The sequence below is a fragment of the Dipodomys merriami genome, unplaced genomic scaffold, assembly GCF_024711535.1.
Source record: "Dipodomys merriami isolate MVZ:Mamm:240054 unplaced genomic scaffold, mDipMer1.0.p SCAF_20, whole genome shotgun sequence".
NCBI lineage: Eukaryota > Metazoa > Chordata > Mammalia > Rodentia > Heteromyidae > Dipodomys > Dipodomys merriami.
In genome coordinates this window covers 24,977,239-24,993,881 of record NW_027203382.1, presented here as the reverse complement: position 1 = coordinate 24,993,881, position 16,643 = coordinate 24,977,239, and the positions used below count along the sequence as shown (strand labels likewise).

The window sequence follows — 16,643 nt, the reverse complement described above, 5'->3', positions numbered from 1 at the left end:
TCTAACAGGTAAAAACAGACCCATTATAAAATATAGATATAATATGTCATTAAAAACTTTGAGTAACCATGAGACATTTCTCTTCTTTGGTGGACTTTGAAAAATTGCAGTTAGTAGATTTGATTTGCCACATCTGTAATACCCAATCAAAAAACCAAGATGGCAAAATACATAAAAATAATGTGATAATAGAATATAACACACCAAAATAGTTTGGTGGTGACTGAGCATTTCCCTGCTCTAATATTCTTGAAATCCTACATAGCAGTGACTTAAGGCCCAACCTATCTTTTGCTGAACAAAAAGGCACTTCAAGAAATCTCAGAGAAATCAAGACTTCTATGCAAAACATCTGTATCAGCCCTCAGGACTACGTTTTAAGTCTTGGAAACCTTGTCAAGCCCAAAATTACTAAACTGAATTCGCTCTCACATATAAAACCAACAATCCAGTCATTTCTCTCCTGTGACTTGTGGTATAAGTATAAGGGAAATGCATTTGATGATTCAAATCCTTATTTGGGCTTTGGCCTTAATGATTCTCCCATCATGCCTGACTCATCACCTCCTAGAAGTCTTCATGGACTTGTAAGTCTTCAAGGAGAGACGTGGGTTTCTGTGAAGGCTCTGTGAACTACCTATGGACAAAGTGATGGCCACTGGGCAGTTCCTGGGCAGTAAGTGACCCAGAAGCTGGTAGACAATGGCTCATAGCAGGCCATCTGCCTGAGAGACAAGCTACAGATGGCCCTGAGAGTGAGCCACTTGGAGGCAGCATCCGCCAAAAGAACCACCTTGACAGCTGTGTGTCCCATTAAGTCTGGGTCCCAGGAGAGCTTCCTACTCTGACAAGGAAAAAGTGCCACACTTATAAAATAGCACCAAAGTATTCACCTGAGAGGTGGAACACCTGGACAGCAAACAAAATCCCCACGTTAGAAACTGACTTGGGTACTGTGAAGACAGTGAATCATTCTAAAGACTTAAGCCATACTCTCCCAGGAGGAAGACTGGATGCCTCTTTATTAATGGTCTAGTGAGTCAAAAAAAAAAAAAAATGAGCAAAGATGTCCTTCGGCTCCATGCAGAACTACACAATTTTACAAGTTCAAAGAATCCTTGCCCTTCGTTACATGATGAGAGTTAACAAGTATAAAGAAATAGTAAAAACAAACAGAAGCAAGATGTTTTTAAGTCTTTAATCAAAATGCTCTTATTTGTGTTGTTTGCTTTGTTTGTTGTTGTTTTGTTGTTTTTTAGACACGGGGGCTTGAATGGGGGCCTGAGCGCTGTCCCTGAGCTCTTTTGCTCATGGCTAGTGCTCTATCACTTGATCCACAGCACCACTTCCAGTTTTGTGATGGTTAATTGTAGATAAGAGTCTCATGGCCTTACCTGCCCAGGCTGGCTTTGAACCATGATCCTCAGATCTCAGCCTCCTGAGTAGCTAGGATTACAGGCGTGAGTCACCAGCACCTGGCAGCAAAATGTTTTTAAAACATGAAATCTTTGGAGATCTGGTTTTCATCACTCTTCTCCTGTCCCTCTCCTTGCCTCCTCTCTCACAATGCACTGAGAGAAGAAAAACTAATCTACTTTCCTCTGTGTATGTGTGTGTGTGTGTGTGTGTGTGTGTCCTGGGACTTGAACTCAGGGCCTGGCACTATGAGTTCATTTTTTTGCCCAAGGCTAACACTCTACCATTTGAGCTACATCTCCACTTCTGACTCTTTTGGTGGTTCACTGGAGATAAAAGTCTCTTTCCTGATATGGAAAAAATATATTAAGTGAAATAACCCAGACCCAAAGAAATATAGGCTGCATGGTTTCCCTCATTTGAGGTAACTAGAATGTGCCTATAAATCTACAAGTAAACATACTAGGTGGTAAAAGATAAAAAAAAAAAAAAAAAAAAAAAAACATTTGGACCAGATAAATTATATAGGACTCTAGACATCCACACAGTGAGACCAAAGGAGGATATTCTTAGGAGAGGATCACAAAGGCTCAATAGCTATGTACATTTGATCATATAAAATTATATTTATGAAAAGGAACTTCTAGAAATGTAAGCAAGAGGATTTTTTGTTATTTTGCTTTTTTTCTCCTTTGTCACTGCTTTTTGTTGTTGTTGTTGTTGTTTTTGTTTTTGTTGGTCATGGGCTGAACTCTGGGCCTGGGCGCTGTCCCTTAGCTCTTCAGCTCAAGGCAAGCGTTCTACCACTTGAGCCACAGCACCACTTCCGGCTATTTTCTGCTTATGTGGTACTGAGGAATCTAACACAGGGCCTCATGCATGCAAGGTAAGTACTCTACCACTGAGCCAACTTCCCAGCCCCTGTCACTGCTTTTTATTTGTGTAACTTTTGTCTTGTATGTAAATTTATCTGTTTGGGGGAGGGAAAGGGGAGCATAGAAATGGTGGGACAAAGGGTGAAAAAGTGCAGCAGTAATACTCACTAGACACTATGTTGACAATGAACTAATCTGGAAGGAAGAGGGGTCGGGAGAGAAAAACTGGGAGAAAAAGAGAGAAGAGGAGACATTGCTCAAAAAGAAATGTACTCATTACCAGATTTATGTAACTGTAACATCACCTTCACAATAATAGTTTTTTTTAAAAAGAGTTTCTTTCCAGCCAGGGCTACCCTCCATCCACAATCCACAAATCTCAGCCTCTTGAATAGCTAGAATTACAGGCATGAGTCACCAGCATCTGGCTCCCAAATTTATTAAACTACCCTTTTTAAGAATGCAAATCGATTAATGTCAGCTATAAGGAAATGGGATTTTACAAATTAAGCTTGAGATACTATAATTTCCATGTTGTAGTAAGCATTACTACAGAGGAATAGAACTGAACGCCTCACATGCTTGTGTGTGTGTTCATATAAACACTGGAGCTTTGCCATGGGTTACAAGTTGATCTGTCCTGTTTTTAAACCCTGTTGCCTTTTGGTATCATTACTATTCCCCTGTGGGGTCATTCCTAAGCAAAATAAAGGTTAACTTAACAGGAAAACAAAAAACAAAAAAGAAATACTGCAGAGTACTCCTCTTTACCCCGCTTCTCCCATGGCACAAGACCTGGTGTGTTGACTGACACAGTCAAGGCAGTGAACATGCCTGCCACCCCACGCAGCCCTCATATGGCTAAACCTCGTAGCCCACCTCCTGTCTCTCCCCACCCCCACACCAAGCCCAGGCAACCACCACTTACTTCTCCACTTCTATTATTTTGTCATCTCAACAATGTTTTTTTATATATAAATAAAATCAGAGACAACAAAAACCTGTTAGAATGGACTGTTTTCCGACTCAATATAGTTTTCCAGAGATTTCCTCAGGGTATTGGATGTGTTGATAGGCTGGGAGATTTTGTCTTCCTTTTTCATTGCTGAGCAGTACTGCATGATCCTTCCAATTAAAGGCCAACCTCTGTACCCATGGTCTAGATACCCTACTCCTATACTCCTTCTCATCTCTCATCCACACGACCCCCCTCACCTCACAACAGCTCTCCTGGCTCCCACGGTACAATGGCTTTCTCTGACTCCTCATTTCTTCCCAAGTCATACCTTGTTATTCTACTCCCTCGCACCGTACAACTTCTTCAAAGAACAATGAGCTCTATGTCTCTCAACTCTTTTTTTTTCTTTTGGTCAGTCATGGGACTTGAACTCAGGGCCTGGGCATTGTCCCTGAACTCTTTTTGCTCAAGGCTAGTGCTCTATCACTGGAGCCACAGCGCCACTTCCAGATTTCTGGTGGTTGATTGCAGATAAGAGTCTCATGGACTTTTCTGCCCTGGCTAGCTTTAAGCCACAATCCTTAGATTGTGGGATTATGGTGTGAGCCACCAGGGCTCACCTCTATACACTTACCTATCAACACACAAGCTCGCTCTCTCTCTCTCTCTCTCTCTCTCTCTCTCTCTCTCTCTCTCTCTCTCTCTCTCTCTCTCTCTCTCTCTCCTCTCTCTCTCCTCTCTCTCTCTTTTTCCTTCTCTCTCATTCCTTAATTAGCATTTTCTCTTAACTTACCTCACTCACCTTTTGTCTGAACTCCATTACTTTCCCCTCAAAGTTACCCCATAACAGCATTGCTAAATCCAGTGACATTTTCCTAACCCCTAATTATTTCCCCAACATCAGCCAGCATAGTCTACCACCCTCTTCTGAAGATGATCAGACAGTCGATTCTGTGGCCTTACAATCTATTTGGCCTATTTATTAGCATGCATCAGTTTTAAAGATGTTCACATTCTGTCTCTTTTAAAACCTCTGTCACCTGAGTGACATGTTCCCTGCCTTTGGGTGACCAAACTAAGAAACAGGCCAGCAGGAACCTAGTTCTGACCAACAGGACAGTAGAACTTTAATTCCTAGCACCACCTCATGCAGCATTAGGGCATGTGAATGGAACAGAGATGCTGAAACTTAAGGACTGAAGCTCTTTCTCCTTTTCTTTTCCTTTTTAATTCTTAATTGTAAAAGAGATGTACTGAGGAGCTATAGTCACATAAGTCAAGTCAAGTAATCAGTACATTTGTTTTTGAAGTGTCACCTCTCCCTCATTTTCTTAGTTTTTCCCCCTTGACCCCACCTCCTCCACAAGTTGTACAGTTCATTTCTTCTTCCTCTTCTTCTTTCTCCTTCTTCTTCTCCCTCTCCCTCTCCTTCTCCTTCTCCTTCCCTTCCTTCCTCCCTTCTTTCCTCTCATGCTCCCTCCTTGTCTCCTTCCCTCCCTCCCTCTCTTTTTTCCTTCCTCATTCTCTACTTGGAACAGAGTAATTCAAGTCTATAAAGAAGATATGAATATGGCCCCCTAAACCACCATTAAGTGTTGCCTAACCCCAAATACTTTCCATGAACTATTACATGAGGAAGAAATAAGCTACTATTGTGTTAAGGCACTTTTTGATTGTTCATCATGGTATGTGTGTAAAGTCATCCTAACACATACCATTTTCACACAGGCATTCTTTGGATGGTATTACCAAACAAACAAAACACACACACACACACACACACACACACACACACACACACACACACACACACACACATGAAGCAAACTAGAGCGTATAGGAAGATAGAAGTTGTACTTAGGTGTAATACTTACCAAATACCATGGCTAACCATAAAATTGCAATATTGGATGCAAATTAGCCTCCATCTGACTATTTTTAGTCACATTTTCTTAGCGAAAGAGGACTTTGTGGGAAACCTGGTACTCAAGCACAGTGGCCTGCAGATAAACTTTAAAGAGAAGAATGTTTTCTTCGGTGCTATAGTTTCCCTTTTCAAGTAAAGTTCATGTAAAAAGGCCTTATTTAAAATATTAGGTGTGAAGCTGGAGTGTGGCTCAGTGGTAGTTTACTTCTAGCATATTCCAGGCCCTAGGTTTGATCCTCTACACTGCAATAAAAAGACAAAAAGGGAAAAAAAAGGCGGGGGGGGGGAATACTTAGGTGTCCAGTGTTATCCAAATAGATTTCCTTGGTCCAGAAAAGAGTCACCTCTCCATTTTCCCCCATAATAGAATATTCTAACCGGTTTTGAAACTTGATTTCCCATTGTCCACACAGTTGGCTTGTTCATACTCTGTGTGTGTTGCATTCCTATATAATCTACAGGAATATACAGATTCCTCTTGCAACCTGATTACCCTTTGGGAAACAGACCTCTCTTGACAAGGAAAAAGAGGCTGTACTCCGACTATTTAGGCTCCAGGACACTACAGCTGGACCAGGGGTAAGGATGCAGGCTATTCCTTTGCATATCAAGAGGCCCAGATCCAAACATCCAGAGGTTCTGCTCCTCATTCTACAGCTACCTCACTGTGAGCTCACTATAGCACATCTCAGCCTAGACATAAGGGTCTGGATAATGATTAAAATAATGCTGGTTTTCCTCATCAGGGGGCTCAAAAGCTCAGCCAATGTTTACACAATGCTTCTAGGTGCCTATTTAACAAGCAGCAGGCCGTGAAGAGAAGAAAACACCATTACTCTTCAAAACAAAACAAAACACTCTTTTCAGGCAGTGAAGGACATAGCAAGCACCGGATCTATTGTTTAAATGTCAACCCTGAAAACAAATAAAGGGAAACAAATACAGTGCTGGTTCCCTCTCCTTCCCTGCATTTCACCTAATATTCTTAGTGATTCACACTTCTTATTAAGGAGGAAAATGTCAAGTTGTCATCAGTTTCAATCATAAAATTATGAGCTTTTTCCCCTCCTTATAATGCTCTGTATATTTCAATTTATCTACACCGAACACATACTTTTATAACTAAAACAATAGATTAATAAAAAAAACATTTTATTTGCCAGGTGCAGGTAACTCATGTCTGTATTCTTAGCTATTCAGAAGGCTAAAACTGGAGGACTGCACTTCAAAGCCAAGATGGACAGGAAAGTTTGTGACGGCAAAAAGCAGGTGCTCATAAAGCTCATAAAGGAAAATGTCACTGGGCTTACCAAGTTGGTAACTCCAAAAAGCAGGAGGTGGAGGTATGGCTCAAATGACAGCACACAAGCCTTGAGCAGAAAAAGCTAAGACAACACAAAGGCTCTGAGTTCAAGCTCTAGTACTGGCACATAAAAAACATTTTATTGTAAATTTTGCTTTAAAAATGAGAGAAGCTAATTACAATAACCTGAATTATTGGTCCCAACTCTTCCCTCTACTCTAATAGCATGACAGTGTTGCATCCTTGCCAAACTATAAAAGTGGACAGAATAAATTGACCTGCCAAGGCCATGCCACATTAGCAGATATGACATCCACAGATGCGCTTCATCTCTCAAGCTCTTGCTTTTACCAGAACATGCTGCCATGGGTGGCTGCTGGTCTCAGAAAGAAGATGAACACATGGAATAGATCTGACCCCAAAGTGCATCCTGGAACTAAGTCCTGGGTTTTACACCATAGGCGTTCTCCAGCTGGGTGAGCAAGAAAGAGTTATTGTCTGCCACTGAGGCACTTCTGTGTCTATTGCATTCCTGTCCTTGGCTGAAGCATCACCAAATGCTATAAAAGTAGTAAATTCAGAGTATAAAAAAAGGTGGCAGTGTGCTGCGCACCAATGGCTCATACCTATAATCCTAGCTACTCAGGAGGCTGAGATCTGAGGATCGCAGTTCAAAGCCAGCCCAGGCAGGAAAGTCCATGAGATTCTTATCTCCAATAAACCACTCTTATCTACAATAAACTGGAAGTGGTACTGTGGCTCAAGTGGCAGAGTGCTAGCCTTGAGCTGAAGAGCTGAGGGACAGCACCCAGGCTCAGAGTTCAAGCCCCATGACTGACAAAAAGAAAAAAAGAAAGAAAAAAGGTGATAGCATCCTTCACATGTCTATGGATGCAGAGAGCCTATTCAATCATTACCCCATAGCAAATAGTACTTGTTTTCCTTCTCTTTGTCAAATATATAATCATTTAATTACAATTATACAAAAATCTTATTGAAGCATGCCATATTATAAGACTACTAAACAATGGGATTGCATATTAAATAAATGTCACAAGCCTCTTTCAGTATGAAAACCTATGTTTTACAACAGGATTTTTAATGTTTACAAATAATTTCCACTACATGTATCTATCACATATTTAATCAATACCCTTTTCCAGATATTTAGATGACATGAAATTTTAATTATTATTAAATGGTGCTTCTCTAAATATCACTGAAGTTAATTCTCTGCACATATTCATGACTATTTTCTGTGTGATGAATTCCTCAGACAGAGAATTGCTGGGTTAATAAATGTGAACATTTTAAGGTTTCTAATATGCAGTAATTGCCTTGTTTTAATTCAGGGACCAGGAGCCTTACAGATCAAGTCAGCTCCAGATTCCAACCAAAAAAAGACTTTTGCACCTAGGATTCACTGTATTTAATCCTGCTAGAATTTAGAGTTTGTTTAAAAACTACCTACTGGGTGCCTGCTCTGCTGAGAGTAACATAATGATCATAAGCATGACTCTGGAGCCATCACATCTGTGGTCAATTTCTGACTTACTTAGAAGCACTACACCTGTGCCTCTCAGAGCCCTCACCTGGAAAATGGGGATAAGCGCCTCCCTCTAGCATACCCAGCTGGTGTAAGTTAAACAAGTCAATAAATATGGTCCCTAGAAGTAGTCCTGCCTCAGAGTATGCTTTTAATGTGAGCTATCATTGTTAGGGCTACACAGCACAGATCATTGTAGCAAAAACCTAAAAGTTCATGTCTGTAATCCTAGCTAATCAGGAGGCTGAGATCTGAGGGCGGTACTGTGAGGACTCTGTGGGACTCTTATCTCCAATTAATCATCCAAAGCTGGAAGTGGAGTTGTGACACAAGTGGTAGAACACTAACTTTGATCACAAAAGCTCAGGGACAGAGCCCAGGCCCTGAGTTCAAGCCTCAGGACTGGCACTAAAAGAACCCCACAAAACACACACAATATATACATACACACATACACACACATATACACACACACACACACACACACACACACACACACATACACATACCTAAAAGTTTATTAAACCTGTGAACGGTGGTAATTTTTTTCTCCATAAACTATAAACTAATACTTCTCAAGATTCTTTCTTATCCTTGTAACAAAGAATATACTATCAAACAAAAATACTATCAAACAAAAGACTCTTGAGTTGAAACACAAAAAAAATCATGGCTAAGTGATTACTTTTTTAAGTAGAAAAATAGGCTTGGTTTCTAATGGAAAAAATAACAGTTTTCTTAAGTTTAACAACAGAGTAAGACACAAAGTCAAGTCACATGTGATCATTTATTCTACAACTAATGGAAGTTCCAGGGCCTCACGCTCACTCCAGCTTGCTTGCTCAGCTAGCACTCTACCACATGAATCATGTCTCTAACCTGGCTTTTTGTTGGTTATTTTGGTGATGGACTTCATAATCTTCTATGCCTGGGCTGGCTTCAAAGTACACTACTCTTGATCTCAGCCTCATCAGTAGTTAGGATTACAAGCTGCTGGCAACCAGGGAAAACTCCATTTTGGGGGGGGGGGGGCGGTCCGGTCGTGGGGCCTGAACTCTGGGCCTGGGCTCTGTCCCTCAGCTCTTCGGCTCAAGGCTAGGGCTCTACCACTTGAGCCACAGCGCCACTTCCAGCTTTTTTTCTTTTTGCTTATGTGGTGCTGAGGAATTGAATACCAGGGCCTTATGCATGCAAGGCAAGTGATCTACCACTGAGCCACCTTCCCAGCCCCGAAAACTCCATTTTTTTAAGCTCAGGGATAATGCTCTCTTTTCTGTGCTCCAACTCCTGACACCAGCATGACCTGAACACAGTCCAGGGCCCAATGAAGAAATCTCATCAGTAAGGGACCCAGGCTGGTGCTGACAATCTCTGTCAACTCCAATTCATTTATACAGGTAATACTATTAACTGTCCATGACTGGATGAAAAGCTTAGAACATATTACTTCATTACATTTTCATCTAAGCTGTCTTCAGAACCAGTTAAGAATTTCTTTTCTCCTATACCAAATTCAGTTTTCAAAGCACAATTTTCAAAAATAGGCTGATGTTCAATGGATTTTTAAAAGCTCTTCTATGAAGTACTATGACATTAAAAATCTTCATAATTATTACAAATAATTGTACATCTGAATGATATAAGGATGAAGTTGTTAAAGCTGCTAAGGTTGAAAGATGAGAATGAGATGCCAGGCACCAGTGGTTCACAACTATAATGCTAGCTACTTAGGAGGCTGAAATCCAGAGGATCACAGTACAAAGCCAGCCTGGGAAAAAATATCTGTGAGATTCTATCTCCAAATAACCAGCAAAAAATTGAAACATTATTTAAAAAATTACTATGGCTCCATTGAGTATGCTTGGTATGTTTGTTGGTTAGGATGGGAGGTCCCAGAGAAGGCATGTTCCATGAGGTCAAGGACCTTGGCTACAGGGATAGAAAAGTCAGATCTAAGCAGTCAAGTACACAAGCCCTATTACCCCCACATAAAAGGAGGAGGAAAAGAAAAGGAGAAGGAGGAGAGGGAAGAAGAAGATGAAGGGTGAATCAGGTGCAGCTTTTAAAAAATGCCAGATGCCAGTGGCTCACGCCTATAATCCTAGCTACTCTGGAGGCTGAGATCTGAGGATTGTGGTTCAAAGCCAGCCCAGGCAGGAGAGTCCATGAGACTCCTTTTCCAATAAACCACCAGAAAGCCAGAAGTGGCACTGTGGTTCAAGTGGTAGAGTGTTCGCCTTGAGCTGAAGAGCTCAGGGAAAGGGCTCAGGCCTAGAGTTCAAGCCTCACAACCAACCAAAAAATAAATGAATAAAGCATAAGCTGGGCATCCGTGGCTCACGCTTACAATCTTAGCTACTCAGGAGGCTGAGATCTGAGGATCATGGTTCAAAGCCAGCTTGGGCAGGAAAGTCTGTGAGACTCTTCACTCCAATAAACTATCCAGGGGGGAGGGGAGGAGGACAAGAAGAGGAAAATGGGGCTGTGGTTCAAATGGTAGAGCACTAGCCTTGAGCAAAAAAGCTAAAGGACAGTGCTCAGGACCTGAGTTCAAACCCCAGGACACACACACACACACACACACACACACACACACACACACACACACACACACACACACACACACACACACACACACACACACACACACACACACACACACACACACACACACACACACACACACACACACACACACACACACAGAGCTAATGGTTAAATTTCATGTTTCAAGAAATATATCTGCATCGTTTTAAAGCTTTCAGTATATTACTTTAGCAAAAAATGATTAGAACAATTAGTGTCCTTCCTGTTTGTCAAAAAGCTCTGTTAAAAGCTCTTCTATGAAATACTAAGACATTAAAAATTTCTCACCTCATAATCACTACAAATAATTGTACATCTGAACAATATAAGGATAAAGTTGTTAAAGCTGCTAAGGCTCTAACTTAACTTTCCTCATCAAAGTGAATAAACATGAGGGTGAATCTTTTAACTTTTCAGCTTTAATTTCCCTGCCTCTACGAATGAGACTAAATGATCTTCAGGTTGTATAGCTTAGAAAAGCAGTCTGCATATCCAAAGGAAAGCAAAGCAATGTCCTAGCACACATTAGAACATCAGCCAAACCCAAGTGAAAACATTTGCCTTAAACTCAGGACAGCCTTGGGCTTTTTTGTTGTCATTGGTGGTGTTGAGACAAAGGTTCACAACGCAGTGCAGACTGACCTTGAATTCTAGGCCCTCCTTCATCCACCACCTAGGGTTGGAATGACTGGGGCCTGCCACCGGCAGGTACAGCCACCACACTGCGAGTGCAGAGGACTCTCTTCACTGTAGCCTTCCCCTCTCCCCATGCCAGCGTTATTGTGCCAAATGCTCCAAGTCTATGGACCATGTGGCAGTAGCATTTGCCATAAAAAATCCATAATTCTCCAAAAAATGTAAGCAATGCAAGTTATTTCCCAGACCATTTATGAGCTGGCAGAGAAGACTGTCACATGTCGACCAAACTTTGTCTCAGGATTGAAAATCAATAAAGTTCTTCCAAAATATCTGTGTGTAGAAGGGAAAGCCCTCAGTGGAAATAAAATTAAACTTCAAGGATCTAAACTTGAGTTTAACAGAAATATTTTAAGTTTAATGAAGTTGTACATGGTGAGGGGTTTCTGAAGGTGTGCTATGAGTTCAATCAATTTGGTCATTGTTTTTCAATCTAGGAAAAATGATTTTGTGGGCTTTCTGTATTAGGAAAATATTTAAGTTTTGTGGGAAGGATTTTTTTAAAAATCTCCAGTTTAGCTCTTTTTTTAAATATATGTTTTCACTTTGAACTGACAATAATGGTACAAACTTGTGGGCTACAAAGTGGTTTTTTTTTTATGTGTGTGTATGTGTGTGATACTGGGGGCAAACACAAGGCTACATGCATCTAAGCTATACTAGCTACATTTTCAACTCTAATGTGATAACTCAATGCATGTATGTGTCTACGTAATTATAGACACATATGTATATTATATACATGTATACTGCATGCATAATTTATAACTATAATTTCTGCATATTGGAAACATTCAAAATTCCTTCTTCTTGCTATTTGAAAATACTTAATTATTGCTAACTTTAGTAATCCCACTTGTATGTGGGCTACAGAATATTATGCCAGGTGCCAGTGGTCATTCCTATAATGCTAGCTTCTCAGGAGGCTGAAACTTGAGAATCACAGTTCAAAGCCAGGTGAAGCAGGAAAGTCTGTAAAACTCTTATTCCAATTAAATAACTCCCCCCACCCAAAAGGAAAGAAAAAAAAACAAAAATAGAAATGGAGGTGTGGATCAAGTGATAGAATGCCAATATTGAGGGAAAAAGCTAAGGGACAGTTCTCAGACCCTGAGTTCAAGCCCCAGTATCAGCGTATCCACAGACAAAATAAAGAAACAAAAGGAATATTAGACTTATTCCCCCTATCCGACCTGCATCAGCCATTTTTATATAGCCTCCTCTTTCCAGGTAACCATTATTCTACTCTCTCCTAGAAAATCAACTTTTTCAGTGTTCACATATAAGTGCTTTTAATGCTCTCTCCAGTGTCACATACAGTTGGTTTTTCTCTGCCTGACATGAAAGCAATTTTAAGCTGGGTTACATACCATGAAACCACAGGCAGGCAAGGCACAGACGCTAGCTCGCTCATCTATTATTGGTGGGAATAGGATATGGCACACTTTTGAGAAATAGCAATTAAACTCTTACTACTGATGTACATACTAACATACAATCAAAACATTACACTGAGCAGAAGATCACATGTTGTATGTTTCTATTAAAATAAAACTCTTTGTCTAATCTACAGTGACAGCAAGGAGATGTGTGGCCAAGGACTGAGTATAAGGTGGAGATAGAGAGGTTGGAATTGACCAAGTTGGGCAGAGAGAAGATTTTATACTTTGCTTATGGCAATCATTTGGGTATAAATTTACTCCATGCAAAGTGGGGACAGTCCTTTGCACGCAACTATTTCATTAAGGTTACAACAAAATCCTCCATTACTTTCTGTATTGCATGAGGTTTTTACCAAATGTTCCACAGGCTGACGTTCACACACAGAACTCAAAAGCCATTGAGGATCCTGGAAGAGGGACGTTCATTTCTTTCCCCATCCAAGCCTCCTGGAATCACCACTCACCTGTCAAGGCTCCTCCCAGGCTTCCTCTTCGCAGCTGCTTTCCATCCTCATTCAGCTGTCTCTTACACTTCAGTGACCTTCCGAGGCCCGAAGTCGCATCTGGGTTGCTGCATTTCCGAAACGGCATGGGTGGTGGGGATAATATGTGGTCAAGCTGCAGAGAGAAGGACAGTGGCATCGTTGGCTGGAGATATTCAGAACATCCAGGATGAAAACCTGCTCCCACTCGCTTCCTTTCTTTGCTTTCTCCTAACCCTGTTCTTCCTTTGAATTTTATTGTGTCTTCCAACTGAAAGATGGTCTCATCGGTTGCCAAATGGCAATAACAAGGTTCTGAATGAGGGCACAACACATTAGTAGTTCATGAAATCAGGTTTGGTAGATGGTGACCAGTATTTTTGAATGCAATAAAGTAGAAATTATCAGAGTCTAATGAAGGAAGGGAAGGAATTGTTGTATGAATCGATCGTGGGGCTGGAACTTTGGGCCTGAGCACTATCCCTCAGCTCTTCAGCTCAAGACGAGTGCTCTACCAACTGAGTCACAGTGCCACTTCCGGTTTTCTAAGTGGTTTATTGGAAATAAGAGTCTCACAGACTTTCATGCCCGGGCTGGCTTTGAACCGTGATCCTCAGATCTCAGCCTCCTGAGTAGCTAGGATTACAGGCAGGAGCCACCAACACCAGCTTGTATGAAAATTTTGACGAGTTATAGATGAATATATCCTGGGTCCCTATATAAAATATGTCTTCCTGTGGTCATATATTCTGCCCCCCAATTGAAGAATCTTGCCATATAAAGAAGCGGGAGATCACTTTAGTTGGTCACACAAGAAAATTCGCTTATTGCTCCTAAATATATGTACAGGACAGAAAGCACCATAGCCTTTAATGGAAATCAATATATTTCTAAATCACTTCATAGCTTTTAAAAAGAAAACCTGTCACAAGAATCAGAGAAATTAAAGTCACTTCAAGAGACAGCTTTCTACAAAAGAATCCCTTGTGTCAAAACACTTATTTTAAGATCTTCTTCACTTTGATAGGAACACCTTTCATATTTGAAGAATGCCATACTTTATAAGTGTTCTCCTTCAAGTAAGTATAAAACCATATATGTGTCTAGGTATTTACTTAGGACAAAAATACTCATGTGCATGTCCAAATTACTATGAGGATGGGAACAAAAGGATATTTAGATATTCTGAAATGATGACAGAAAAAAGGGCCAACTTCGAAGCAGTTTAAAAGCAGGCAAGACTTGGGTAACACTATTGAAATCCAAACATGTAAAGGAATGTTTCATTGAATCTTGTTCTGTTTCATGGTCATTTGATTATATCTATGAGAATTTCTTTGAAGTAAGACTAACATACATGTATTTACAGGAAGAAGAAATTCAAGGTCTAGGTCAGCCATTTGTCTGTCTCTGTACTCAACTATCTCTATAATATCCCTCTCGAAGTTGGCTGAGACAGAACCATTATTAGCTCAGCAACAATAAAATGTCAACTTTTACTCAGCTCAAGTATATCATTAGTGATATACGTTGGATGAGTTTCAAATACTTTTCAGAAAGTACCACCTCAAACTCTGTCAGTCAGTGCTTTGCATGTTTCCTCACCTATCAGAGGCTTTAAAGAACTAGCAGAGTACCCACTCCAGAATCAAAGCTAGATCAGTCTAATTCCCTAGAAACCATTCTTTATAATAGATAAATAAAATTCCATTGTGTATAGATATTCCACATTTTCTTGATCCATACATACACTGAGGAGCATCTGGGCTGATTCCACATCTTAGCTATGGCAAATAGTGCTGCAATGTACATGGTTGTGCTGATGGCTTTACTGTAACCTTGTCTGTTTTCTATTGGATAAATTCCCAGGAGTGGGATTGCTGGGTCATAGGGAAGCTCTATGTTTATGCTTTCCAGAGTGATTGAACAACAGTGTAGTAGCATTCCCTTTTGGCCACATCCTCACCAGCATTTGTTGTTTGTTTTCTTGATAATGGCCATCCTAACTGGGGTTAGGTGGACTCTCAATGTTTTTTTGGATTTGTATTTCCTTTAAGAAATGGAAAGACTTGAAAAAAATTATATTGTGAAGTAAGCCAGACCCAGAGGAACACAGGTTGCATGGTTTCCTTCATTTATGGTAGATAGAATGTACCTATAAATCTATAAGTAAACACGTTGGGGCATATGCAAGTGGTTACAAATGAATTAACTAAACTATAATAGACTCTATAGGGAACTCAAATAGTATAACCTTTTAAAAAGACTAGATCAAAGCCCAACAAAACCAACCAAAGGAAATGGATATATCCAAGAGGGGAAGGGGGGCCAGGGGAAAAAGGGCAGATGAACAATGAGGGAAGGATTGGAAAATGCAGTCAAAAACTCATTGTGTATAACTCAAAATTAAGAAGGGAAGGAGTGGTTCAAAGGGGTGGTGGTGAAAATGTTGAAGGAGGTGACACTGAGCAAGATGCATTGTACTCATAAATTCCTTTGTTATTTGGCACCTCCTTTGTACAGCTACTTAAAGATAATTTAAAAAAAAATTTAAGCCAGATCATGAGGGAAGGAGATTTCGGAGTACACTTGCAAAAAAAACAAAGAAGTGTACTTGTCAGAAGGTATCTGCTGAGGTTGCTGCTTGCGACTCAGGAGAGTCTCAAAGAAAGGATTCTTGTCTAGCCTTAGCCATCCTGCCCTTAAACCTCATGGACAATGAACCTTAATAGCTATGCCTCAGCTGCCCAATCCATGGTCAAACCACAGCTACAGTATTACACATATAGAGATTATTCCTCCCTCTTTCTTAGTTCTCTCTTCTTAATGTCTACATCCCAATTTTTCATGCCATTATTTCTTCTTGTACTTTGAAAATTGTTAGAAGAAAATTCACAACTATGGCAAAGTAAAATAAGTACTACAATGAGACCCCATCTCCTCACAGACAAGCACACTCACACACAGTGAAAACTGCTTGCATATGTTATAGGAATTACACATATGCACTTCAGCATGCCTCTTCTAAGAACATGACTATCCTCATAAATGTTAAAACATGGAAATTGTCCATATATTCCTGTCCGACGTCTCAAATCCTTTGCAACCAAGATAAAGTATAAAGACTAGTACATTTTTCCTTTTCCATGACAAGGAAAACTTGCAGCCACAAGGTGGCAATGCACCATAGACATTCAACAAAATAGTCTGCTAGTAAATGGATGAGTGACCCTCAAAGCAATCAAGCAACTTAGGGCCCATTCTACTAGTTATTTTCTCTTAATTATTAGTGGCAGTTCATAAAATACAAATATTTATTGTTTAAGGTTCATCAGCTTATGTAACTTATTTTTCACTCAGCTTGCAGAATTTTAATTAATTACTCCAGGGGAAGATTGTTATATCACAAATT

At 40.3% G+C, this 16,643-nt stretch overlaps 1 protein-coding gene across 5 annotated transcripts in view; it reads right to left on the bottom strand.

The window, feature by feature from the left end:
- The window catches only part of Mast4 (microtubule associated serine/threonine kinase family member 4), a 602,193-nt gene that overhangs the window by 422,585 nt on the left and 162,965 nt on the right, over positions 1–16,643 (bottom strand). For all 5 annotated transcript variants that reach the window (XM_070031269.1, XM_070031266.1, XM_070031264.1 and 2 more), the window contains exon 2: positions 13,214–13,367. In XM_070031269.1, the coding sequence (XP_069887370.1) occupies positions 13,214–13,367 (154 nt within the window). The remainder of the gene's footprint in view (positions 1–13,213; positions 13,368–16,643) is intronic.